The 27,463-nt window shown below is 40.9% G+C and overlaps 1 protein-coding gene across 1 annotated transcript; it reads left to right on the plus strand.

Moving 5' to 3' along the window:
- Positions 1-12,016: 12,016 nt before the first annotated feature.
- On the plus strand, positions 12,017-27,377 carry LOC136013401 (probable tRNA methyltransferase 9B). Its single transcript, XM_065677164.1, has 2 exons — positions 12,017-12,275; positions 26,944-27,377. Exons 1-2 carry the CDS (start codon positions 12,017-12,019, stop codon positions 27,375-27,377), a joined length of 693 nt encoding a protein of 230 aa, XP_065533236.1.
- Positions 27,378-27,463: the final 86 nt, after the last annotated feature.

Genomic DNA, 27,463 nt, shown 5'->3' on the forward strand with positions numbered 1-27,463 from the left:
GAGAGTGTAAAGAAGACAGAGCCAGACATTTCTCAAAAAAATCTGCTCAAGAATAAGAAAAATCTTTTAACTGTAAGGGCAGTTAAAGACAGGAGGAATCTCCATGTTTGGAGATACTCAAAACCTGCCTAGCCACAGTCCTGGGCAACCAGCTCTGGCTGACTGCTCTGAGCAGTGGGTTGGACTAGACAAACTCCAGAAGTGTCTTCCAGGCTCAACAGTGCTGTGGTTGTATGGCTATAAGAAAGAGTGCCCACGACCACCTCAGGAGAGTGATTTTTGAGCATCCCTAGGATCATAAATCATAGAATTATTTGGGTTGTAAAGGACCTTAATTAGATGATCTAGTTCCAACCCCCCTGCCATGAGTAACTGAGGTACAGAATTTGGAGCAGTTTCCAGTGGAAGAGTGACTCATCTAATGTTTATGTTCAGAATGTTAAGCAGGCCAAGGAAGGCGGCAGGGGTTGGTGTACTGGCACTTAGATGGGGTTTATCTGCCTGTATCTCATTTCAAATGTGTCAGCTCCTCACGCTAGACCAGATTATACCACTGCACTTTCTGCTTAGTTGTATTTGGGCTATTGTTAGAGTACTAGCAAATTTGAGCAAAGGTAGCAGAGCTATTGCCAGAAAGGCTAGGGCCTGCTTGCTAGCCCTGCTTGCTGTGGCAGGTTCTTGTACGTCCTGTGACTAGGCTGCTGCACAGCTCTTCCCACACTGCCTCCACTCTCACATCCGTGTCTTCTTCAGGATTTCTATAGCATCAAAATTTTAGCACCTTTTTTATCTTTTTTTCAGGGAGGCCCTAATCTATTGGACAGCTGGTTTTTCTTCCCCTTGCACAGATTACCCATCTCTCCTCAAACTTTGTGGTTGTTGTTGTATTTATGCATGCAGTTTTCCTTTTTCTCGCTCTCTCACTTGCTGCCAGGTAGCCCTTCTGCCGCTTCATTTTTTTGGCTACATTTTCTGAACTGGATTCTCAGCATGTGTTGGGTAAGCACACACAGTAGCTCAGAAGAAATAGGGGTAGGGATAGATGCTGCTGGCAGTTCAAAAGGGCTCCTCCAAGCTGGGCAGCTGTGTCATTTTAAATGGATGTGATGTTTTAGTGACTGTCTGAATTAATATTAAATCAGATTATTGACTTCTCTTTGAGGACCTGACGATGCTTCCATACCTGCTTTGATGTTTCATTTTCTCTGTGCTTTTTTTCAGGCTCTGCAGTTAAAAGAAAGTAGTAATAGAGGTGGGAAAAGGAGAAGCTTGTTAAAATGGTCTTTAAAATGCTAAGAAATTAACTGTTACAATACCAAAACTGCAGCTGTCAGTGACAAAATCAAGTATACCATTCCATTTGGTTAAATTTTTTTGTGCAACTTAATCCATTTTATTATTCAAATGCTTTGTTTGCAATGCTGAAGTTTTAAGGAAAACAGATTTATTTTAGCTCCATCTTTTCTGCTCTTTTGTCTTCAGGAGGGAATATGAGACAAGGAGCTCCCATTTCCTCTCTCTGCAAATGTTCCGTGGGCTAAGCAGGGAAGGAGTTACACAGTGGGAGCTTGCCCCTCAGCTGAGTTGGCAGGACTCAACATAATCATTTAAGCATGAACAAGACTGGGTTTTTCTCCACTTACATAAATCTGTAATACTTAAATCCATAGTCCTTCACTGCTGAATTACTGCCAGTGGTTTCAAAATACAAACTCTTTATTAAATAAACAGGGATCAGATGGCATGCATTAGGGTGCAGATGCCCAGTGCTACTATAGATTGCTTCTCTCTGAAAAACACAGATTTGTAATGGGATGCTCGATGCATGCAAGAAATGATTACCAGGCACAGATGACAGTGCTTGTTTATAGGAGTAGAGCAGGGATGTAAGAGTATTAACAAGTGAAGGGTCTGATTTTGTACATGATGAAGGTGAAACCCATCATATGGAGATGCAGGAGAGAAAGTCACTTGATGCAAGCAACTGGCAATTTTTTCCTGCCTCATTCATTGTCAGCTACATTAGTGAAGATGCTGGAGTTATTTGCATGTGAACTAGCATTTTAACCCATGTTTTGTCACTGCCTTGGGCCCAAGCTGGGATGGAGAAGAAAGAATAAGAGTATAATGTCATGTCAGTAGGGAATCTCACAAGTCCATCTGCATTGCCCACAGTACCATAGTCTTGTGTGCAGGGTCTACATGAAGGCAAACGTGTTTCATAGAGATTTCTAAGAGCTAGACAAGCTCCCAGTCACATTCTTCCACAGCAACATCTCCTTAACTCCAAAGCAACAGTTGAAAGTATTGAGATGTGATACTTCAGTGATGCCTTTGAAAAAAATTCCCCATGGGAAGATGTACCCATGTAGGATTCCCTATTAAATAAAAACTAAGCAAGGCTATTTATACCATTTAATAAAATCTATCTTTAATCAGGAACCTTACTCCAGCTGTAGGGTCTGTGAGGAAGGAAAAGAGCAGAGTAAGAACTTTCCATGTCTATTAGCCCAAACTAGAAAGTGTGGGGACTAAGATAGTACAAATACATGTAATTCCAAGCCTATGGTTAGGCACTTTGAACAGACTATCAGACTTTTCGGACTCAAAATGTGTAAGCAATTTACTCTGACTTGCTTATATCAAGATGGTATACCTGATGCTCCGCTGCAGGAAAATATCTAGTGACTGATTAATTCCAGTGCAAATGTTAGAGCTGCATGTTCAGGTGGCTACATCTCTTTTTTTCCTTTTTGCGTGCTACAAGTCATAAATCTGGTTTGCACTCAGGAAATTATCTGAGTTTTTGCAAAAGGAAGTGTCAAACCCGTACTTTTCTCTGAAAATGACATAGATAATTGATCTTTTTTAAAGGAATTATCATTGCAGCTGTCAGCTCACTGAACTGTGGTCAGTGTGTGTTTTCTTGACTACCTAGTTATTTGCCTTTTTCATAGTTTGCTTTTTGGATTTGTTTTTTTCTTGTTAAACAGAAAGGTATATATTGAGAATAATTTCACATGATGTTTGCATCAGTCCCTGAACTGTAAAATGGTGTCTTACTGTTTTGCTCAGCTGACTGTCTGCATCTACATCTATAAAATGATTCAGTCTTCAGTGGCCAGAGGCTCATCTTATTATTTTCTTCACCTTAAATAACTCTTTAAATAAAACATGGAAAATGAAAATGCGGTTCACTGGTTATTGACTTTACTTTTTTTAGAAACTGTTATCTCTCTGAATATAACTCAGTTCTTCAAGGTTGAAATTCTGAGTGTAAATATTAGCTCGATTAATGGAAATTGTATGCATAAAACCTTAAGCACAGTGCTGGAAATCTTTCTTCCTCTTTGTTCCTAGGTACACTCTCTTCTTAGAACCTTAGGCTTGTAGGGGTGGATTTGGCCAACTTATAGAAATATATTTTTTTCAAGGTCTCTGGAGCAGGGAGTGGGAAGTACTAACTTACAAGAGCTTCAGTTTAATACTTTTGATTTTATGCTTTCCTTTTGTATAATCATGTCAATGTTATAATGGCATAAAGTAGCACTAAAACATTCAATCCAGCATAATCCGATTACTGTTTCACTCTCTCAGGCATATCTTACTCTTCAGATAGCTAAAAATCACCAAGTGTGATTTTTATGGTTTCGCATGTACACATGATACCGTAAGTAAAGCTATGTTGTAATACTTGCCTTTGTTTTCCCATGTAGCTGTTACTGAGAGGCTGTCTCAGTGCTGTGAAATGGAAGGAGGTAATAATTTCAAAAAGTTATTATGAAGGTTTAAAAGACTATTACTTTATGAAAAGGGTCCACTCGTTACACCCAACCTTGCCAGTATCTCAAAACAGAGTTTGCAGGCTCCATCTTCTTCTTTGGGAGAATTTTCTTCTGCTCCGACTTAGGGTGATACCCCCTGAGCAGCATCAGCATTCTCAGGGATGTGCAAATGTGTTTCCAAAGGAAGTTTTGTTACTTAAGCCCCCCTTCCAGTGACAGTTCAATGTCAGGAAGTGTGAGCTCTGATGGTGATGTATGTTTGGTTTATTACTCGTAGCTGTTGCCAGTATGTGTAAAACTTCTCCTCAGATGTCAGATGAATTGGGCAAGACATGAATTTTGTGTCCCAATTGCAGCTGAGAAGAGTTAAGCTGCAACTGGCACAGCAGCAGAGCTTCTAGAGGTGACATCTCCACTCTACCAGTAGTTTTTCAAGCACTGTGAAGCTCATTTTTTTGTTCACATTATGGCTAGAAGAAGGCTGCTTTTGTTCTTTTTCAGGCTCTAAATTTCCTTCTTTCCTCCTTTGCTGTGAGACGAACATTGGTCCTTCAATGTACGGTGTTTACTTGGACACTTGGGAGGGGTTCCCAGGAAAAGATGTGTTGTAGTGCTACATCCACAAAGGGTTGGGTCAGCAGACTGTATCATTGTTGTCTGAGCTAGTGACATGAAGACTTCTTCTGTCCATCTGTGAAGGCAGTAAGAATAGGCAGAGGGGAATGTTGTGACAGGTTATGGCTGAGTAGGTCACGGTAGTGCTGCCACCGTATAAGCAAAACAGAAGCCAAGAAAATAGCACTGATACTTAGGGCAAAGTGGGTTAATATTATTTTAACACCCAGGTGTCCAGTGTCCCAGATTCCCTAAACAGGTTTTGCCTCCATTACAGAAGTACTTGTGAAATTATTTTTTATACTGGGACCAAAATTCAAATATTCACGTCACGAAGAGTATCAATGTGTAGCTCAGGTCTCCAAGGCTCAGCAGCTTCTTTATCCTGAAGGACCACAAAGCTATCCTGTTGCATCTGACCCTGCTGGTGGATGTCACTCCAGTCTCCAGGACTATGGATAGTATCCACATTCCAGCTTCCTATTAGGATACCCAGGAAGCACCACCATCTGCCCTCTGGAGTTAGCTTTACCTTCATTTTCCCTTCAAACTACACTGGGCTTTTCAGGCACGCTTCTCTTCCTTCTCACACCAGCAGCATTAGGAACAGTATTAGTTACTGCAATTAAAAGGGTTCATTTCCTGGATTAGGTGAATATGTCCCCATGTTAACTTTTCCAAAAGATGTGTCTTAGTGAGCACAGTCTCACTCAGTTTTCCCCTCTAGTTTTTCCTTCCTGCTCATCTTCTCCATATAACCACCTCTCTGGCAGCACCTGCAACATGGGGGGGATTCAGAAAGGCACATACTGAGCTTACATTGTGGCTGCCATGGGCTTTAGGAAGGTGGAAAAGATGCAGCTCTGCTGCCTGTCAGCCCTGTAAAAGGGTGAGGATAAGACCAGTAGGATGTGCTTCAGGAACTGGGAGGCTGTGGGAAGGTTTCACTGTGCTGTGGTAATATTAGTACAGCATTATGAGGAATCCCTAAATGGCTGATTAACTGTCAAATTGTGATGCTGTGCTTGTGCATGATGGTATCTAGGAAAAATGCAGCAAGGCCAACTAATTAAAATACTAGCCTGGAGTTTCTCTACATGTCGCTGCTTTTTTATCCTCTCTTCTTTCCCTCGGTTTTTTTTTCCACCTTTTTTTTCATTTTCTTCCTTGGCCATCATTTACCCTCTTTATTACTTATAAAATTCCCTTTTATCATTTTCTTCCCATCTAGCTTCTTTTGTTTCTCCTTTTCTCACAGCCCCTCTGTGCCCTATATTGCATTGCTCCTACTGTAAATCAGTGCTTCCCCAGATCCTGACACCTTATGGGAACCATCATTCAAGGGCTTTTAAGGCAAATTTTACAGCTTTTCCTGTCTTGTTCTTCTCTCACCTGCTTTGCAGGGACTGTTAGTCTGACTGGCAGAGTGCTCCTGTTGTGGCTGCCGCTGCTGGTGCAGATGAACTCACTGAAGGTCCCTGAAGGGACCCTACCAGGGTGTAGCTGAATATTTGCAGTGTCTCACACAGGTTAGGCACTTCACTTCTGTGAAAGTTAGGCACTTCACAGAAGAGCTGTTCCAGTGCAGTGACAATGTAGTGTTGTGTGTGAGGTGGGAGTGATGGTGGTGCAGGGGTGCAGAGAGGGAGAAGAATTAAGCAGGCTTTCAAAATGTATCATCATAAAGATGCTCATTTAACTGGGGGGAGGAAAGCACCGCTGTCTCTTTTGTAGGTATTAGAAACAGTTGTTCCTGGAGTTTTTTGTTTGAATTTCCAGCTATGATAGGCCAGCTGTTATATCATTTGCTGGCACTAATTACTGCAAGACTTAAACTAATCTTGGTTATGAAAAAGCCCATCTCAGCTTGGCAGCTCCAGTTTTGTCTCTCCATCCAGCAGCAGGGGAAGCTCAGTGGTGCCGGGATGTGAATCTGGGCAGCCCCATTCCTCCTGTGCTTCTGCCAGCTCTTCCATGGTATGGCCCATGTGTGAAGGGCTCTGGAGGGGCTGGAGGGGCCTTGGCAGAGCTGCTCTTTGCTCACCAGGCTAAGCTTGGTGAGAGCCGCTGCACAGCCCCGGGCAACCTGGTCCTGCCGCTGCCTCCACAGCTGCAAGGGCTCAGAGGCAGAGGGAAAGAATAGGCCTTTTTTTTTAAGTCAGAAATTACTCATTACAACTGGGAGCTCTCTGATGACACGTCCTTCTAGAAGACTCTCCCTGTCAAAAGCAAACTTATTACCAATTCAGTTTATTCTCTCCTATTAGGTTGAACCACAGAGCAGCTGAATTAATTTGCCACCATTGGGCATTACCCAAAGAATGAAATTATTTAGAAAGAGAAAGACTATTCTCTTCCAAAACAATTTATTTTTAAATTCAAAGGCAAATTTAAGCACTCTTTAAACATCAGAAGCCACCACGTCACAGCCAGAGGATGAGCTCCTCCTCCGGATGCGGGAGCCAGAGCTCCTTCCACCAGCTGCCTGTGGGAGGCAATGCTGTGGCATGTCAGGGCTCCCCAGAGCGTTGGGCACAGCCTGCCCTGGGCTCGCATCCCACAGGAACAGTCAGGGGCTTCACAGTGTTCAGGAAGTTAATAATCACTTACGAACTCAGAAGTTTTTAATGGCTTTTAAACTCAAATTTAATTTCACTCTCAACCAAGGTCTGTCAAATTTAGCTTAAGTGACAGGCAGTCAGGCTAAACTGCTGCTCTTCATTTTGCTTTTGTGCCAACCCTGGATGAATAGATTTACTTTTTTGCTAATTTGCATACAGGTAGGGGTGCTCAAAAAGAAATATCTGCATTCCCCAAAGCCTTTGTTATGCAAGTAAGCACCACCAACGTAAAATGCCATTGTGTGACATTTGCAGCACTAAATATCCTATTTTGTGTTGGGCAGAAAATGTTTTGTTTGGGTTTTTTTTCCAGATGCGGAGTTCGATTTCTAAGTTATTTTCTGGCTTTCCTTGTTACTGGAGAAAGGATGGTGGGGGTGACAGACAAACTGGAAAGTCTTCAAGGCTCAGATTGACATGTATAAGTCATATGTTCGAGCTGGAGTCAAACCCCTAGAAATGATTTTCCCCCAGGCTGGATTGGTGGGCATCCCTGTTTGCTTTTGTTGTCCCTTTTTTTTCGCTTGCTTCAGCAGTGTGGGTCATAACCAGCTTCCTGGGATTGTCTGAACATTTTCACTTAGTAAATTTAGTGCCTGTGCCCTCAAACATCTATCTGCTCTCTTCCTCTGGTGCACTGTATTTTATATGGTTTTCAGTCTGTTGTACTAAAAGCATTCAGTGGAGTGTTGACAAGCATTTTGTGGTTTATGGCTTGGTAAGCGGAGGAGATGGGCATCCATTGGACTCCTCTAGGCAGAAATGTCCGTAGCATGACTACTGGTGGTTGTTAGGGACTGACCTGACTGGTCTCTGCCCGCAGCCTCCCCCACAAAGGGTTGCTTTCTTATAAGAACCTTGTAGAAAATACATTTTAATAGTGCCTTGCAGAGTTACACTTTCAAATTTCAGGGAGTCAAGGCCATTGCCCTCACTCTTGGAGCTACCATTTTAAAATAAAAGTGTTTTTTAATTCTGGGTGGTGCTCCTGTTGCACCTTTTTTGCTCATGTTCCGGAGGAGAGACTGTTTCGCACATATGTCATGATGGGGTTTCTTTGTCTTGGTTTGAAAGGGTGTCTTACCAGGTGGTTTCTCTTGTCAGGTGCTTTTATATGCACTTACTTTTTTTTCCTGGCAATTAAGTGTCTCAAGCTGGTAGCAACTTCTAGGCTGTCCCTCTGCCTATGTAAGTGAGCTTTCCTGAGTGTAAGCCTAGAACAGAACAGAAACAGCTCTACTCTCTTCAGCCCTGTGAACTTTCATCAGTTTATCAGTTATTATTTCCTCTTGTCAAACGAAGCAATAGCAAAGTTTTGAAATGATGTTGCAGCTTTTCTAAAGAACAATTTCCCTCTCCTTCTCTAGCCTCCTGCCTTTCCCTGTATATTTGATAGTACGTCAGCTTCCTCTTGAAATGATCCCCAGTAGAGCACTTCAGCTATTTCAACCAGGATTTTTCTGAAGGTATTTTTTACAAACTAGCTTCTGCAGCAGAGTTTAGTTATAATGAAGAACAATAAAAAAAGTCCTTATGCCTTGGAGAGCTAGTCTTGTACGCACTAATGCATGTGGTGAACTCTATGCCTGAAATATCCCCACTGGACTCAGTCAGTTGCACTGCTTGCACACACAGAGTTAAGCACCTGTGTAAGTGCTGCCAAGGTAATGGCTTTAAATCTCAGTAGAAGCTAAAATGATGTGCACTGCAGTGCAGAAGAGACTAAACCAGCTCACATTCATTGTCCTTTTATTTCATTATTATTATCTATGTTTCTAAAGCAGCTGTTATTTAGCAACATATATAATGAAGAGAAAAGCAATGATTTTCCAAAGAATTTCTTCACCTCACTCCAATACTTGTCAGCACTTTGATCTAGGCAGGATATTCAGGAAACTTGTGGTCTGGGCAATTTTCCAGTGATGCTGAGAATATCTGATATAACAGAAGGCACCAAGGGCTACAGGATTTAATCCTAGCACAGTTTTTCAGATTAATAAATGAGAACCAAAATCCCTTCAGAGTTAGTTTCTTGCTGTTACTGCAATATTGAATTCGGGCTTAGTCTGCTCCATTTTTTCTCTTTGATGTAATTGCCTAGAAAATCACAGAACAATAGTCTTATGAGTTGACAGGATTTTAAATGTTTATGGGTTTGAAAACAAGGACCAGATAAGGACTGTTTCAGGAGTTGGATTAATGGCCAGCCTGCAGTGCAAAGATCTTGGGTGAGGTGCTGTCATCAATACAGTATCTCAGAGGAGAAGTTATTCTGCATGGAGTTGCTTGCAGCATGTGAGTGGAGCCAGAGCAGCCTGTCTTGGTGGCCCAAATCTTCAATAAATCAATGGAAATCCTGGCATGGCCAGCATATATTCAGTGAACTTCACAATTTTTACAGCCTTTCTGTACAAAGCTTCATGGTGAACTGAACAATGACTTAGGATGCAGTAGGCTATTCACAATATCACAGGGTTTTCCTGGGGGCATTGTTAATACCGGTGCACCATGCCAACCCAGAGCAGCTGAAAAAAGGGATGCTTGGAAGGCTGGGAGGACATTTGTTCACAGGAACATAGAGTGTCAATGAATTGTGCAATGGGAAGTCTGTAAGCGTGGATCTTTCTGGATGCTGAATAAAGCGGAGGAAAAACAATTTCTCTCAGAGCTTTCGTTTCAGAGTCTGAGCATCTTTTGGTTGTCATCATAATTTTCAGTTGCTGCTTTTTAAGATGTATCTGGAAACAAAGAACTTCTTAAAAATATGGTTTTCAAGGGTAGAATGAAAAAGGGTGGAAGCCTTTATGAAGCACAAGTTAACAGCTTCCAATGTATAACAATATGAGCAAGTTAATAAACACTGACTGGTAGGTTATAAAATTCCTTTCAGTTGTATAAGAAAACAATACATTGTATAAAATCATAGAATAGATAACCTTCCTTTAAAAGCCTCAACAGTTTCTTTTTAATGGCAACATAGTATTTGGAAATACTATTTCCTAAATAAGCAGTGTCATACCCCTTAACTTAAGGAAATGTACTTTAGTAAGAAGAGTTTCAGCACTTGTTTTTTTCCCTCCCCTTTCTCCCGGACAGTTGCATTAACTTCAGTGAGTTAGCTCAACCTTGGTTGTGACAGAGAAGGAGGAAAGCCATCTTGGGAGGGACCACATTCCCATATGCATAATAAGTCTACTATGGCAGGGAAATGTTGGTTAAAGAGAAAAATCACTGAAGGATGAGCTAATCATGCTAACTTTTTGGGTGTCATTCAAAATTTACCATGTACTTTTCCCAGGTTATCACAGTCTAAATGCTGGGAACTGTATTCTGACCAGATCTTGGCAGATTTTGCAATGCTTTTAATGTGAACAAATAGAACACATACAAAGAAGCAGCACACTGGATGTGTACAAATATCACAGACTTTGCACTTTGTTAACACTGTAATTTAGGCTCAGGCTTGGCTCCTGGGTTTTAGCCGGCAGAGGCTGCTTGGCATGCTGTGTGGTGTCTGTGGCCAGAGATGAGTTTCATGTGAAACGCAATTGCCAAGAGTGGTGCCACAGCCCTGGAGAGGAGTCTAGCTTCAGGGCTCTCCTCTGCCCCTGCATCCCCGGGAAGCAGCCTCTGGTGTCAGATTAGAGGAAATTTATTTAGTAGCTGTTGTTTGGCTTGTGCTGGAGCCTTTCCTTCCCAATGTAAAAACTAGAAAAAGTCCTGGAGTTCTTTTGCTGTCAAAGTACCAGACATTCCAGAAATACTCTTTCTGCATTGTCTCCTTGGAAAAGAGAGTCTAATATTAGCCAAGTGCCAGCACAGCTTCACAGTACCTCTTCTCAGCTGGTGCTGCATCAGAGGGACTGAGAGCTCCAGCTTTCCTCTGGATGCCTTTCCTTCATTCCTGGGTCATGGCATCAGCAGTTAATATTAGGCAAGCAGTTAGAAGCAGACATCTGTCTTCAGCTCAGCAATGATTCATCTCCCATTCAAATGGCATTACAGATTGATGGGGCCCAGAGAATCCTCACTGAACACAAGGTTTCAGAATAGGTGCTACAGAATAGGCTGTAACCTAAATATAGAGCCTTAAATGTTTGACAGGCTTCAAAATAGCTACAATAAAAAAAAAAATAATTGGAGATAAAATCTGGACTCTGACTCAAGCTTAATGTGGGATGTAAGCATAGCCGTAAACTGGAGTCAGCTAAGGTCTGCACAAGGTATGGGATATTATGCTAGCCTGATCCACTTACCTCCCAGATCTTAATCTGAACTATGATTTTTATGATGCAAGTCAGAAGGCAACTTTTTAATATTAATAATCTACTTTAAAATACACTTAGTGTTAAGATCCAGATAATTCTGCAAACAAATTGTCAAAAAAATAGTTAAGATCCTTTTTACTGCTATCATTAAAATTGTTCTTTTCTAAGATGCCTGCTTTTATTTCAACACAAGAAGTATTTCAATTTGGGAAGATGTAAATTTCCTTGTCACAGCCTCCATTATGAAAAGAAAACTGCACGGAGATACCAGAAAAAGAAACTCCACTGTTGTCATGGTGACAGCAATTAGCAGCAGTTAAAACAGCAAACAATGGATTTAATGGGTTGGTCTAATAGTGACTTAATTACTTAGCAGTCTAGTTTGTCTATCAGCATTTCAATACACAGGAATAATTCGGTGCTGTGCTCCCACTACACGATGCTTTCACTTAGCGTTTTGAGTCTATTACAAGCAGAACTGCAGTAGCATCATTACTATAAATATTTTTGATTCCTATGTGGTGCGAAGGCCAAGGTAAATGCTCTCTAGCAATCCCACTTGAGCACCTCCTGTCACACAGCGGAGAGCCTGCTAGACAGGAGCATTCTGTGCTCATTTTACTGTGATGGTAAAAAAAAAAAAAGTAACCTGAATTCCACTGCAATTGTATCTCCTTAAATGTAGGTGGAGAATTTCAAGCTATTAGGCCAGTCAAGGACATACATCATGGCTTATGTCAAAAGCACATTTTCTTTTGTACAGACACCAAGTGTCTGCCTTTCTTTTTCCTCCTCATTACTTACTTTTTCAGGCTGTGGAAATGGCAAATACTTTCACATCAGTCCTCAAGTCTATAAACTGGGTTGTTGCTACTGTTCCCTGTTGGTGGAAGCAGCAGAAAATGAATACCATGAAGTAATGCTGTGCCACAGCTTGTGTGTGCCTTATCAAAGCGAGTGTTTCAGTGCTGTACTGTCCATGTCTGGTAAATTCTGCATGCTGCCATTGTCTATAGGCCAAACCTTTAAAAAGTCTAAACCACTTAGGCTGGTATTGCACCCTCTTCTTGGTCTGGGTTTTTTCAGTGACCAATAGAACATTTTTGGGTTGTGTGGATCAGGTAAATATATATTAGAACAAGAAATCTATATTACTGCAAACTCAGGGAAAAACTGCAAAATGGGTAAGTCAGATGTGAGCTAAGTTTTATTCTAGTCCAAGCACAACTAAACTAAAATATGCAAAACAGGAGAGGAGAGCCTTGTTTGTGCCTTGTCACATAGCATAAATTTGAAATGTTGGCGCTGTCAGGAAGAAGATATAACAAAAGTTGTTTAGGAATACTGAGTGTATTTGAAGCTCAGTATTAAATCCTTCTGCACCTTTCCAAGCAATCAGATTTCATTTCTTGTGAGATTTTTGCATTTTGCTTAGTTGCCCTTTTCAACCTAACTTAATGATGGAGGAGCTACCTGTCTTTGCCACTTGTGAACCAGACACTGAATGGTAGCTTTAGCCTTTGCTTTTTTCTCGGTTCTTTTGAGGGTTCTTTTGCTTTGGGAGTCTTGAAATTGTCACCTGTTAGAAGTTAGGCATTAAGCTTATACTGATTAAAAGTTGGACAACACTGTAAATAAAATAAATTAGAGTGCTCAGCAGATTCAATTTTCCTTTTCTCAACCAAAGGAGTGTGAAGCTCTCTAAGCCTTGTTAAATCAAAGTGGAATGTTAGTACCTCATATCTCTTGAAGTTAGTGAGTAGCCTGACACAGCCTCTTCTCCATCTCAGGTGACCTTTCGTTAAGCCCTGAAGGACTTCATTTTGCAAGTCCAGGTCAATTTGACATTTGATAGAAATTTGAGATTTCATTGTTGTCTGTGTTACACTGTTGTACAGGGCTCTGAACCATATTCAGCTACACTGTCTGAAAATATTTCAGTCATGATCTAAGAAACATGACCAATAGCTAGCAGTCCTTATTACTGGGTTTTCACATCCTCTGCACAGATGGAGTAACAACCATTGTGTGCCAGAGGTGATTTGGCATTCTCTGGAAATCCAGGGTAAGGAAGTGAAGGACAAGCCAGATTTGTTGAAAAGGGTATGTAGCAATGTTCAGAAGTTGACTCGAAATAGTCTGTGCCCCAGGAATACTTATGAAAGGTCTACAGAAAAGCAGAGTAGCTGGGCTGAGGTTGCTGCTGGCAATATAGAACTACAGACCTTCCCATCCACAGCAAACTGAAATCCCTGTTTGCACAGTTTCTTTGGGAGAAGCTAGAATCAGTGAGGAATCCAGCATACTTGTGCAACAGAACTGCATGGTCAGGGACTGTGACCCTTTTGGCATTATAATATGGCTGCAAATTGCAAAGTTATTTCTTTTCATAGAATCACAGAATCACAGCATGGTTGAGGTTGGAAGGGACCACCAGAGGTCATCCAGTCCAACCTCCCTGCTCAGCCAGGGTCACCTTAGACATTACTGAGCACATTACTCAAGACTGTGTATAGATGGCTCTTGAGTATCTATTCCAAATAGAATGCTGTTGCCCCCAAAGTAAAGAAGTTCTTCCTCATGCTCAGGTGGAACTTCCTCTGGTTTAGTTTATACCTGGTGCCTCTCATCCTATTGCCTGGCACCACCGAGAAGAGGCTGACCACATCCTAATGAGACCCTCCCTTCAGATACTTATGTACACTGTTCAGATTACCCCTGAGCCTTCTCTTCTCTAAGCTGAACAGGCCCAGCTTCCTCAGCCTTTCGTCATAGGAATGATGTTCCAGACCCTTAATCATTACAGTAGCACTTCACTGGACTTGCTGCAGGAGCTCCATGTCTCTCTTGTACTGAGGAGCCAAGAACTGGACACAGTGCTCCAGGTGAGGCCTCACCAGGGCTGAGTAGAGAGGGAGACACATGTCCCTCCGCCTGCTGGCAATGCTCTTCCTAATGCAGCCCAGGATACCATTGGCCTTCTTGGCCACAAGAGCGCATTGCTGCTGGTTCATGGACAACTTCTTGTCCACCAGGACCCTCAGGTCCTTCTCTGCAGAGCTGCTTTCCAGCAAGTCAGACCCCAGCCCGTTCCAGTGCATGGGGTTATTCTGCCCAGGAGCTTGACCCTGTACTTGCTATTGTTGAATTTCAGAAGGTTCATCTCTGCCCGTCTCTCCAGCTCATCTAGATCCTTCTGAATGGCTGCACAGCACTCTGAGGTATAGCCACTCCTCCAGTTTTGTATCATCAGCAAACTTGCTGAGGAGGCACTCTGTCCCTTCATCCAAGTCACTGATGAATAAGTTAAACAATACTGGACGCAGTATTGACGCTTGGGGGATACTGATAGTTACAGGTCTCCAACTAGACTCTGTGCCACTGGTCATAACTCTCTGAGCTCTGCCATTTAGGCAGTTCTCGATCTACCTCACCATCCACACATCCAGCTCACACTTCCTGAGCTTGCCTATGAGGATGTCATGGTGGACAAGCTTTGAAAGCCTTGCTGAAGGCCACATAGACAACATTCACTGCTCTCGCCTCATCAATCCAGCCAGTTGTTCCATTGTAGAAGGCAATCAGGTTGGTTAATTATGATTTCTCCCTGGTGAATCCATGCTTACTGCTCGTTATCACCTTCTTGTCTTCCATATGCTTGGAGATTTCCTCCAGGATGAGCCCTTCCATCACCTTTCCAGAGATGGAGGTGAGGCAGACTGGCGTGTAGTTCCCAGGGTCCTTCTTGCCTTTTTTGAAGGCTGGGGTGACATCTACTTTCATCCAGTCCTCAGGCACTGTTGGAGTCTTTACCATCACAAACTATGCATGAACCAAGTAATGATCATATTTCCTTATTATTGGTGAAATCTGAAATCTTAATGCATCTGGTTCAGAGGCATTATAAAACTTCAAATAATATGTTGAATTATTATATATTTAGTATACAGTATAACACTAGTACAGTCCATATATATTATGCTATGGGGAAGCATGTATTCTCTTACCCTTCAGAAGACTGTCAAAGGAGGCAAGAAATTTCTGTCGGTGTTCTGGAGCCAGGTCTGTAACAGGAAATACTGGCAGGAGTGTGAGAGCTAAGCTATGATTTTTCCTTGTGCTCAACACCTATTGCATATGCATATATAATATTTTTGCCAGTTTTGTGAAAGGAATAACCTATACTGACAAGAAACAAATCTAGTCAAATCTAGAAACAAATCAGCAAAAGTTTAAAAATGCTTTCACATGCTTCACTTTCTGTTCAAGGAGACAAGTTTGCCCTATGAGTGTGCAATTCATTCCACAATGTTTTTACCACCTTAAGAAAGAAATCATACTCACTTTCCCAGTGCATTCAAAGCATAATTTTGTGGGTTAATACCACCAAATGACAGAAATCCTCCCCTTTGCCATATACTGATGGCTTTGTTATTGTTAGCACGATGAAGCTATTCCCGTTTCATTAAAATAAGTCGTATTTCTGCCAGTTGCAGTAGTGGTAAGAGAACTGGCACTCATGTTTCCTCTTTGGCTAAAGAACTGTTCTGAATCATAAGGCAGGACTGATTTTTTTTAGCATGTCTTTTTCTCTGCCAAGGTGGCTTTCTCCTTTATATAGGAAGGTCGTGCTCTGTGTTAATAAAATGTTGTATAGGCTGAGCTCTTGGACTCTGAGATGAGCAACGGATAATATGAAGCTTTTTCTGTAAATTTAGATAAGTAATTTCTTTGCTGCAAATGCAAAGGTGAAGATATCACATTTTACTCTCCTACTAGGAGTCAGACACTCAAGTCAGTGAAATATCTGATCAGAGTCTTCATCCCAGTTGGAAAAAAAATGGTTCCTGGAGTGAAAAGCATCAAATGGCTTTTCTTGGTGTTAATACCAATATGTGAAAATTAACTTCACTTTAATCTGTGATCTTTTAGTTATATAGTAATTTAACAGAGAAAGTGAGGGGAACCTAAGGGACATAAATGTGTCTAGTCTTCTAATTTACACTGTCTAAGAAAATGGTCTGTGTAATTGCAAATAGTATAATTCTTAAAGTTTACAAGGTAGAAGAGTCTCTTAGGCAAAAAGAAGACCAAATAAAAGGTCCAGGAGACTTTCCTTATTATATAAGGTTCCGTCATTATGGTAAAACTAAATTAGATGCTGAGCAAGAAGTAACAGTATGTTCATATCAGATCTTATCAGTGTAGTTACATTGCACTGCTGTGCCAGTTAATATGGGCACAATGTTGTAATGCCATCATGACACAGTTTCTTTACTCCATAAAGAAACCTCATATTTCTGTGCAGCCTTGTTTATCTCTGCATAACACTTAGTACTGTCAGATAGGTATATCATCACTACCTGCCTGTTCTTATAAATTCTATTTTTCCTAAGGGTCAATCAGGATTACATTCGAACTTTTTTCTTTTTTTTTTTTTTTTTTAACTTTTTCCAACAAAAAAGGCACTGTGGTCAGAAAATTACACCCCTTAAAAGAAGCAACATTAAACATACAACATGCAATCTGCCCCAGCAGAATGCAGAGTATAACAAGGTCTGGTATGACAGCATCAGAAAACCTTTAATGCCATAGAAATTGAAAAGCAATTGTCAGAAAACATGACTATCAATAATTACAAGGGATGGTGTGAAGAACTAAAGTCAGGACGACTACGGCATAGCATGAATTAGAAATAGGATAAGGTTTAATTAATATATGCAAAGCAAGAGGAAAACAAAAGGGAAAAAGACCAAACAGATAATGTGAAGTTGCATTTTTCTTTGGGTTTTATTTTAAAGTTAATAGTAGTCATCAAGTTCATAAAGTTTTAACCAGAGGACAAGAGTTTAGACTATCAAAAGGAAGTAATGTCAAAAAGAATATTTAGACAAATTAGGTTACACAAATTGTTAGGAAAACAGGAAATTAATCTTAAACTACTGTGAACTAGCAGATTGTCTTTGAGATTTCCAGCAAGTGAAGAAAACCAAACTTGTTTCCAAAACAGAGAGAAAGGGCATGAAAAGGAAGCCAGCCTAACTTAGATTTATGCAAGGATACTAGAATAAATCATTTAAATAATCTAATTTTAATAGAATAAATTATTTAAAGCTACAGAATACTAGTGTAATGGGAAACAGCCAACATGTATTTGTCAGGAGCAAGCTTTCTGTCTTTGACAGGGTAATCATCCCAATAGACAGGTTAGCAGGAGAAGACATGATATATCCTGACTCTCATGTCATTGTTACAAGTAAAATAAATAAATAGAACCAAGAATATGGAAAATAAAATCACCTTCAGAATGGTTCAGTGTTTTACTGTATCATCAGAACCCCTTTCAAAGGGGATGCTCTTGGGACCCACCCTACATATCTTTCTATGCAAAATTTTAACTAATAACTTTGATGGCAGTCTAGAGAGCATACTGAATAATTTGTGAACAGCTCCTGTGTCGGAAGAGTGGGTATTGTTTTGGAAGATGGGATTTGACATCCAAATTATGGTGATTGCCTGAAATCAAGAGGAGATATAGAAACCATCAAGAGGGATGTACCGTGCTTGGAAAGAAAACATTCAATGAGCAGAGTGAGAAATAAGGGCCAGGCAAGATGAGCCACAGGCCAAGTACATGTGAGTACTGTAATGCTTTTACAAAACCAGGCAAATACCTGTCTGGGGTATGGTGACAGAGTAGTTTCGTGAAAGGCAGAAGAATAAGTCAACCTCCTGTACTTGGTACTTTTGAGCTCCTAAGTGGAATGCCATATCGGATTTTGGGGATCATGCCTTTCAAAGTTTGCAATCAATATGGGATTATTTTAAATAGCTGGTTTTATAAAGCATGACTTATTAGAGGAAGCTGAAGGAGTTTGGTCTGGATAGTCACGAAAGGAAAAAAAAATAAAAGACTGGAGGAAACATAATAGTCTTTAAATATGAAATTATTTTTCAGCAAGCTGTTCTTCATTTGACATGTGAAGAAAAAAAACCAACATCTTATCCTGCTGCAAAGGTTATTTACCTCAGATATTAAAAATGGACCAGATTGGGCCGTCCTCCCTGATGGAAGTCAGAGGTGCAAAATACTAAGTCTGGATATTGCAAGAGACCTCAGAGACAAAAGAAAAATACCACCCACAGTGGGATTTTCCAGTTTTGATAAGGCAACCCACAGATCACCTCCAATTCTTTGGAGATACCTGCAGGCCCTGATTTCGGCTTCCATCTCACCACTGTTAGTGGTTTATTTAAAGCAAATAATACTGTTATTTCTAAGCTAGTTATCACAGATTCTTGGAGATGCGGAGAAGCTCTGTAGGACAGTCAGGGCCCATGGTTGACACCTGCAGGCTTCATCTGTCATTCACCTGGTTGCTGTCACTGGGCTTGTCAGCTGAGACTGTTGTCTATCAGTTCAATTCTCACCAACAGCAAGGAGCCTGATTTCTATCTCAATTAAATCAGGACCTTTGTCTTCCTTCCACTGATATTTTCATGCAAGGTATTGACATGCCAAAAGTTTATTTCTAGTCCATGATACGTAGCTATCTCAGGATGCGGTCAGGGCAGAAAACTTGACTCTCTTTTTCTTAGAAAAATGTGCATCCCACGAGAACAAGCTCTGCCCCGCATGGTCCCTTTTATTGTTCCAAGTTACTCTAAGGCAGAAGCGGTGCAAATTCCAAATACACCCTTATAGTTTCATTTTCACGGTAGCAGGCATCAGCTACTTTCAGCTGTAGTTTTAAATGTAATCATTTAATTTAGACCACAATTGGCTATCTGTTGTTTTATCACTGTTGCCCTTTTGTCAGTATATCTGTTTTAAGTCTCACTTACATGTTCTTAACAACAAATTAACTGATTGCAAGGTCTTCACTGGCCATTGAGCGCCATTAAAAGAGTCGGCAGCTTCCCACTGGGGGCAGAGCAATGCGGCCATGGTTTTGGAAGGAGGGATGGCTGAGCAGCTTCCACGTGATCGTTTTGGCAGTTCTGTGCTTTCACCTGAGAGCAGGCACCTGAGCACGGGAGTTTCACTCTGTGTTACCAAAAAATTTATTCTCTTGCTGAGTAAAACATTGACATCCAGAGTGGATCCAGAACAGCATTCAGGCATCTGAGCTGGGTGCACATTTAAACTTTCTTCACTAATTAAAGTTCCATAGTGCCAAGGCCTCATTTCGGGTTGGTGCCTAACAGAGCATTGCAGAGATTTTGCTTTTTTTCTCTTTCCAATACAGCCAAGTTCCCAGGGCATTCAGCCAGAAAGCAGGAGAGCTCTATTCACCTCCCTCCTCAGCTGGAGGGGTTTCAAACCCACATTCCCAGTACTTGGGGATGTGCCCCAGTCCTCCAGCACTCGACTGCGTGGGGTTGAGAAAACCACTACTACCATCCCTTGGAACCTGCAGCCAAAGAACCTGAAGGAGGTGGAAAGGAACCCTAATCCTGTAGCCCAGCACATAGGAGCACACCCAGCAGGGGAGGAAAGACAGCAGCTGCCTGCATTGTTTCCTCTGTGTGCAGTGACTGACTAATATAAAGTTTATAACCAGGATTAAATGGTGCTTGAGAGCAGCCAGAGCTGGCTCTGAGAGCCCAGCAGGTGAACCTGAGAAGTACTGCAACCAGTGAGACCAGGGCAGTGCTTCAGGCAAAGCCATGCTGCTCTGGGTGGGAATAAGGGAGGAGTAATTCAGGCTCAGAGCAGGTGCCTCAAGGATGGCACAAAGCAAGGGAGGGGAACAGCTTGATAAGAGCTGTTCTACCTGACCATATCTTCTAACCCCTTTCTGTTGGTTTCAGCAATAGGTGTCCCCACTCGTATTCTGCTGTGACAAGCATTTCAGAATAATCTATCTTTAATATTAACTCAGAAGTAATACTGCTGAAAACAGTGTAGCTGCTCAGTTGCTTAAAATTAAGCACATAATTACATTCCTGAATCAAGGCTTTAACAAGTTAGTTAAATTTCATAATTGTAGTGATGGTTGTAAAGACAGCATCCTCTTTTGCTAATGCTAAACATAAATGTGCAAAAATAAAAGAAGGAACAATTTTTCCAACTCAAGTAATTAATGAGTTATGTTTTTAATAGGAAGAAGTTTTTAATGGAAACACTGAAGTTTACTCAGTAATTCTTTTAAATAATTCACAGAATCATAGAATCATGGGATCATAGAATGGTTTGGGTCAGAAGGGACCTTAAAGATCATGTAGTTCCAACCCCCCTGCCATGGGTAGATACACCAATTCTCTGGTGTATTAGTATTTTTCCTCCTCTTTTATTTTTGATATGACTGTAATGAAGGGAATAAAATCATATTTAACTTAGAATTGTGCCTTCTATATAGGTTTCAGTTGTTCCTATTAGAGCTAACAAAGATAAAGTGACATCTGAAGTGTATATACAGTATATACAAAAGAGTCTCCAAGATAAAAATTCTGTGATCCTTAAATACTTACCAAAGGTCTCTTAAGGGATTTAACTTCACTAAAGAAATTTAATAGAGAAAAGCAATTTCTGATTACACAGATTTCTTTTTACCATTTAGCAGGGTTTAAATTGAATCTCTGACCTAAAATATTAATTTTGAAAATTACTTGTAAAAAAAATTAAGTTGTTGATGCTCTCAGTTTTGTTCTCTGAAGACAGCTGAATGACACAAAAATGTATCTTGCATTGTCTGCTTGTTCTAAATAATCCCTTTTAGTAGGATTAGTCACAGTATTAATTTAAGAGAAGGAGCAATTAATTATATTCTTATGAAATGAAGAAGAGAAGAATCTTTGAAACATTCTCCTTTTCTCCTCACACCCTCCCTTTGAAATCTAAAATTGCATTGTGTATTTCTCAGTTATGGAAAACTTTTCAGTCTTCAGTTTAAATGAAAATGGTGGGAATGAGCAGTACATGGCACAAAATTAATTGGGATTAACTTTTAGGTATGCTAGCAAACTGTGTGGCCAAAATGAAAAGGAATGCTTGATTTATAACAGCTGTTAATCCATGAAGGTTTTGCTGCTACAAAGAGCTGCCAGGAGTTTTGGGCACGCACCTCTGCTCACTCCAAACAAATATTTTTGTGCTTGTATTTCTTTTTCACAATGGTTTCTTGGATGTTTAAAAAATTGAATGTGGTCCTACTTGTCCCCATCCCTGTGGCATGGTGTTGGTTAGTATGATAATAATACAATTGTCATTAAAGCCCTTTTTGTAGTGAACTTAAGGGTTTTTCTAGCTTTTATTACAAGATTTGCATAAAAGATAAAATGCTGTCCTGGTTTCAGCTGGAATAGATTTATTTTTTTTTTCCTAGTAGCTGGTACAGTGCTGTCTTTTGGCTTTAGTCTCAGAACAATGCTGATAACTTCATTGTTGCTCAGTAGCACTTACCCTGATCAAAGACTTTTCAGTCTCTCATGCTCTGCCAGTGAGGGGCACAAGAAGCCAGGAGGGACCACAGCCAGGACAGCTGACCCAAACTAGCAAAGGGATATTCCATACCACAGCATGTCATGCTTGGGATGTAATCTCATAGCATCCTTCCAGTGTCTGAAAGGGCCCTACGAGGGTGTCAGATATGGACTTTTCTTCAGGGACTGTAGTGATAGGACAAGGGGTAACAGGCTTAAACTTAAACAGGAGAGATTTAAATGAGATGTAGGGAAGAAATTCTTCACTGGGTGGTAAGACACTGGAACAGGCTGCCCAAGGAAGATGTGAATGACCCATCCATGGCAGTGTTCAAGGCCAGGTTGGATAGGGCCTTGAGCAACCTGTTCTAGTGGAAGGTGTTCCTGCCCATGGCAGGAGGGTTGGAACTGGATGATCTTAATGTCCTTTCCAACCCAAACCATTCTATGATTCTGTGATTCTATAAACTGGGGGGAGTTACCCAGAAGGGATGGATTGCTGCTCAGGGATGAACTGGGCATTTGTCATCGGGTGGTGAGCAATTGTATTGTGCATCACTTGTGTTTTCTGTATTTTAATTTCCTCTTTTTTGTTGTTCCCTACTATCAGTACTATTATTGTTAGTATTATTTCCATTGTCATTATATTTAATTTCAATTATTGAACTGTTCTCATCTCAACCCATGGGTTTTACCTGCTTCTGATTCTACTCCCCATCCCACTGAGGGTGGGCAGGGAAGGGGGGCACTGAGCAAGTGTCTGCAAGGTGCTGAGTTGCCATCTGGGTTTAAACCACAGCAAAAGCTCTGAATATTATTCTGTGGGAAAAGGCATGAGGAAATACTTCTGGAAGAAATGACAGTAGGTAGGCAGCTACAGAGGAGAGCAGTGTAATAATAAGAAAGCATCACTAACTGTCTCATAAACTTGGGGGAAATGACCGGCGATTATTAGAAGAGATTGCAAGTGCTGTGAGGGCAGAAAACACAATATTGAGAAACCGTAATTGTCCATATGTAGGTTGTGTAAATGATACACAGGGGCACAAAGCCTCTTGGAAAGATTAATCTGAGAACCCACAAATGGGAAACAAATCTCATTAGTCTGAAATGGTGCATCAGGCCCACATCAATAAGTAATTGTGCAAGAACCACATTCTCTCACTGAATTTAATGTGACTGTCATCAAACCACCTGATAGGAACAAAAATGCTTTAAAAAAAAAAATAAAATCCACTGCATAAAATTTTACAACCAAAAAGAAAAAAACTCTTAAGGAAAATTGAAAGGGAAAGCCAACAGGGTAAAATGCTAGCAGGCAAGTGTGAAAAGTGCTGAAAGACTCAATTTTGAAGGCTTAGCGTAGGTGTATGGCTGTTCAACAGGTTCCTTTGTAATTTATAATTGCAAATTAAATGAATAAGCAGTGATAAAGTTTGCTGGTGACACAGAGTTATTCAGGGTTACTGACTACAAAGAGTTGCAAAAAAAGTCTAATGTGAAACTAGCAACTTGGTGCAAAATTGCAGAAAAGTACTTGTGGGTAAATGCTAGGTAATGTGAATAGAAAAAATAAGTGTACAGGCACAGTGGTACCTTCTGTTCTTGTTCTGGAAAGAGATATTGAAGTCATTATAATGATCCAAGATGCTAACTCTTAATGTATGAGGATAGATTATTGGGTTATGGCTCGTCACCTAAGAAAAAGGAGTATCATAGAAGTATCATGAAAGAAGTGTATACATCAAATTGCTCCTAAGGGAAAGGGAGGTAGCAGCCTGGAATATTCAATTAGTGAATAGGGAACAAGTTTCTGTATTTTCTTACAACAGGAAAACCAAAAGGAAAGATTTAAAACAGAAATAACTTTTTTTTTTTTTTCAGTATATAGATTGCAGATTCCTTTGACGTGAATTTGTGTAATCGGAAGTACAAGTGAGCCCAAGAAGGTATCCATAGAGGACAGATCTATCACTGGCTATTAGATGCAAGCTCTGGCCTGCGTCTGAGGAAGCTATTAAGCTGCCGACCTCAGGAAGCAAGGGAAGAGAGCATCACTATCTTTCGTTCTTTCCTGAACATTTGGTGCTGACTGCTGCCACAGTCCCATGCTAGAGGGATGTTTGCTCTTGCCCATGATGATTTTCCTCTGCCCTGATACTGTTTTTGCTGCCTGCAAGCTTCTGTATGTACTGCAATTTAGAACAAAACTAATTTTCATTTAAAGTACCATTCATTACAACAAATGCACTTCTAAGCATCTGGACCTTTGTTTTATAGTGTTTGGATGGTGGGAAATCACCATAAAACATGTTGAGCAGCTGGTGAAAGATTGCTCTAGGGGTGTAGCCTAGAGTCACCCTTCTAGAAGGACTCCAGGGAGACACTGTATTTCAATACTTAAAGGAGGCTTGTAGGAAAGGTGGAGAGAGGCTTTTTACAAGGGCCTGTAGTGACAGGACAGGGACAATAGTTCAAAACTGAAAGGGGGTAGATTTAGATTAGATATAAGGAAGCAGTTCTTCACTATGAGGGTGGTTGGACATTAGTACAGGTTGCTCTAAGAAGTTTGGAATGCCCCATCACTGGAATTGTTCAAAGGCAGGTTGCATGGGGCTTTGACAACCCGATCTAGTAGAAGGTGTCCCTGCCAATGGCAGGAAGATTGGACTAGATCTTTGAAGGTCCCTTCCAACCCAAGCCATCCTATAATTCAATGAAATATTGCCCCCATTGCCATCTACTCATCAGCATGAGAGGAGCTGCAGTAGAAGCAGATCTGAACTGTTTCCACTAGAGAGGAGGGAAACAGGCTCATGTTGTTGCTGGGCTGCAGTCAGGCCCTCAGTGAGTGTTTGTGCCTCACTGCAAGCTAACATGAGCCACTCCATCTCTGAAACAGCACCTTTACTGCTCAGTACAGATTGGTTTAAACACAGTTTCAACACACAAGGAATGTAATGCCAAGGAAAATAGAGAAATGGAGGGTTTATAAGCCTCCTGCTTTAGGTGGACATGGCAGCATAGTTATCTTGGAGCCTGACAGGTTTGGCTTCTATTAAAAATGATCCTGTGCAATAATTCGCGTGATAAACTGTGATTTCAGGATAGTCTAATATTGCCATACACAGATGCTCTGTTTCCTTGAGTTATGCATTTTTAAATGGAATCCATCACCCATAGCTTTTTTAATTATCTGCCAAATTTATCTCAATGACACTGAAGTTTTGCTCAGGGTGAGATTTTATTGATACACTCTAATTACTTAAATGATACTTGATGCCCTTTTAATTAGAAAGGCATAATGTTTCAATGTCAACCTCTCGACTACTTCTGGGAGACCTGGGCTTTTGGAATTGATTTCTGCTCATCTCAAACAAGTGAAACCTACAAGCAGAACAGCTGAATAACTGAATGTTAAAAGACCCTATTTCTTCAAAGCTTGCCTTTTCATCCTCACATTGCCACTGAGGCTCTGAATGCATCATTCATTGCAGGGAGACTGTTTTCCTATCTCAGCTGGATTGCATGCTGCTATTCTTTTAATTGTAATGTGTCTCTTTTTCTGAGGCAAAATGGATCTGATGGTGAATGGCTGCCCTGACAGGCACAGAGGCTGCACATACAGAGTGTCTGCTAGCATTTTCTATACTTATGTTTCTATAAAGAATAAAAAACTTGTATCTCTTTTTTTTTACTTTTAATCGTAGAATCACACAATCACAGGCTGGTTTGGGTTGGAAAGGACCTCGAGATCATCCAACCCTCCTGCCATGGGCAGGGACACCTCACACTAAACCATGTCGCCCAAGGCTCTGTCCAGCCTGGCCTTGAATGCCGCCAGAGATGAAGCATTCACAACTTCCTTGGGCAACCCATTCCAGTGCCTCACCACCCTCACAGTAAAGAACTTCCTCCCTATATTTAACCTGAACTTCCCCTCTTTAAGGCCATTGCCCCTTTCCTATTGCTACGGATACAACAGATCTTGAAAGATTTGCTCTTTTTCTGTGGAAACCAACACCTCAACAGCTTAACCAAAAAACACTGTTTTTATAATCTGAAGGGGTATGTGTAGAAGTATCATCTGCTCGAAGTGTCACAGGCATTTTCATTAAGGAAAATACCAGGTTGGCTAAATATCACTAATTCAATTGCTTTCAATTTTCAGAGTATTTAATATATGCCCTTTCCAGCACTATTCTAGGATTGTTTCCTATTATTATTTCTCATGTAACATTCATTTGCTGTAGCTGAAACTTTGCTGAAGTCCCTGCTGTGCACCAAGACCTAATCAACCTCGACAGCTGCTGTGAGTTCCTCTAGAGCTGTGCAGTCTGAGAGCAGGAGCCAACCTGCGGAGCTGCTGTTTGGCAAATTCCTGCCAAAGCCTGAGACCAGTTGCCCTTTTGGGGGCAAATATTTTTGCTGAAAAGGGAGTTAAATTTAAACTCAGTTCTGACTCAAACAAAACTCTGCTGCTTGAGTTTCACCATCTTAATGATGAGGCGGTGTCCTTGTCATGCGTGTTTGTGTGGTGTGGGGGGTTTATCAAGCAAGAGTGGGATTATCCAATTGTCTGTTTTTATGGTATATGCTTGTTAATGGCAGAAGTAGACAAATGCTAGTTGACTAAGTGTCTTTCACCCATATGTTGATGATTTAAATGTACCGCAGGCTGATGGTGACTTTTTCTGCTCTGTTACTGACATCTGTCATTAAAGGAGGAGAAATAGGCAGGCAATTTTAGCCTAATCCTTTTTTAAACAAGTATCATCAGCAGGATCCCTATCCTGGGTGTTGCAAGGACTATGTATGGCCTCAGTCCTTTGGAAGTGTTTCTTTCAGGCTGCAGATGAGCATTTGGGGAGGGTAGAAAAGGGCCAGGTTGCTTTGCCACAAACAAAGTGGTAGCTTTTCATTGAGAAAACAAGACTGATGTGTTTTTTATTGCCAATCTGAGAGATATCATTTGTTTCAACATTTCTAAATTCTGCTGTAATTTTAAAATAAGTCCCTGTGTTATGAACTCTTTAGTTAGAGATAGTACAATGTTAGATATGTTAGAGATAGATAGTACAATAACACGTAGCACAACGGAAGATAAATGATGTATTCCTGTGGTGCAAACCACGGGCTGCCAGTGTGTCAGAGCCAGTCCCTGCCCTTATACTCTGTATTCATTAGTGCCTTGAAGGATACTTATTCACCTTATCTGTTCTGTTCTAGTAATTCACCATTTTTCAACAGAAGAGAGGCACATGCAAGCAATAAAAGAGACGGCTCACATCTTGAGAGTAGGAAGCCAGATAATGATGTACGTGTGGGCAATGGAGCAAAAGTGGAGAAGATTTGAAAAGCAAGATGTCTTTGTTCCTTGGAATACTTCAGCTCCTTCCTGCTCCTCGGGTAGGCCTTGCTCACGTGGAGTACAAAAATCAGTTCTTCACAAGGACAAAGATCTGGCTTTGAAGCAGCCCCATCATGAGTTGGATGGGACTTCAGAGGTACACAGGACAGCAAAGAGTTCATCCTATGGAAGGGAGAAAAAAGCACCATGCACAGTGTTAGAGAAATCTCTGAGATGGTCTCTGTTCTCAAGATCACTTGATTCAGTATTAGATTTGGTCAGTCAATCAGTGGCACCGAAAACAACTCATTAGTTACTGCAATTACAGCGTTCAGCTGAATGGAGAAAAAACAAAGTTAAAAAAACCAGAGTGTTCCTTTCCAAAATGTGCTTCTTACT

Source organism: Lathamus discolor, chromosome 4, assembly GCF_037157495.1.
Source record: "Lathamus discolor isolate bLatDis1 chromosome 4, bLatDis1.hap1, whole genome shotgun sequence".
Taxonomy (NCBI): Eukaryota; Metazoa; Chordata; class Aves; order Psittaciformes; family Psittacidae; genus Lathamus; species Lathamus discolor.

Coding starts and splice junctions, on each gene's coding strand:
- LOC136013401 (XM_065677164.1), top strand. CDS start 12,017: ATGGCTTATGTCAAAAGCACATTTTCTTTTGTACAGACACCAAGTGTC. Junction 12,276..26,943: donor TGCTGTACTGTCCATGTCTG/GTAAATTCTGCA, acceptor GTTCTGTTCTAG/TAATTCACCATTTTTCAACA.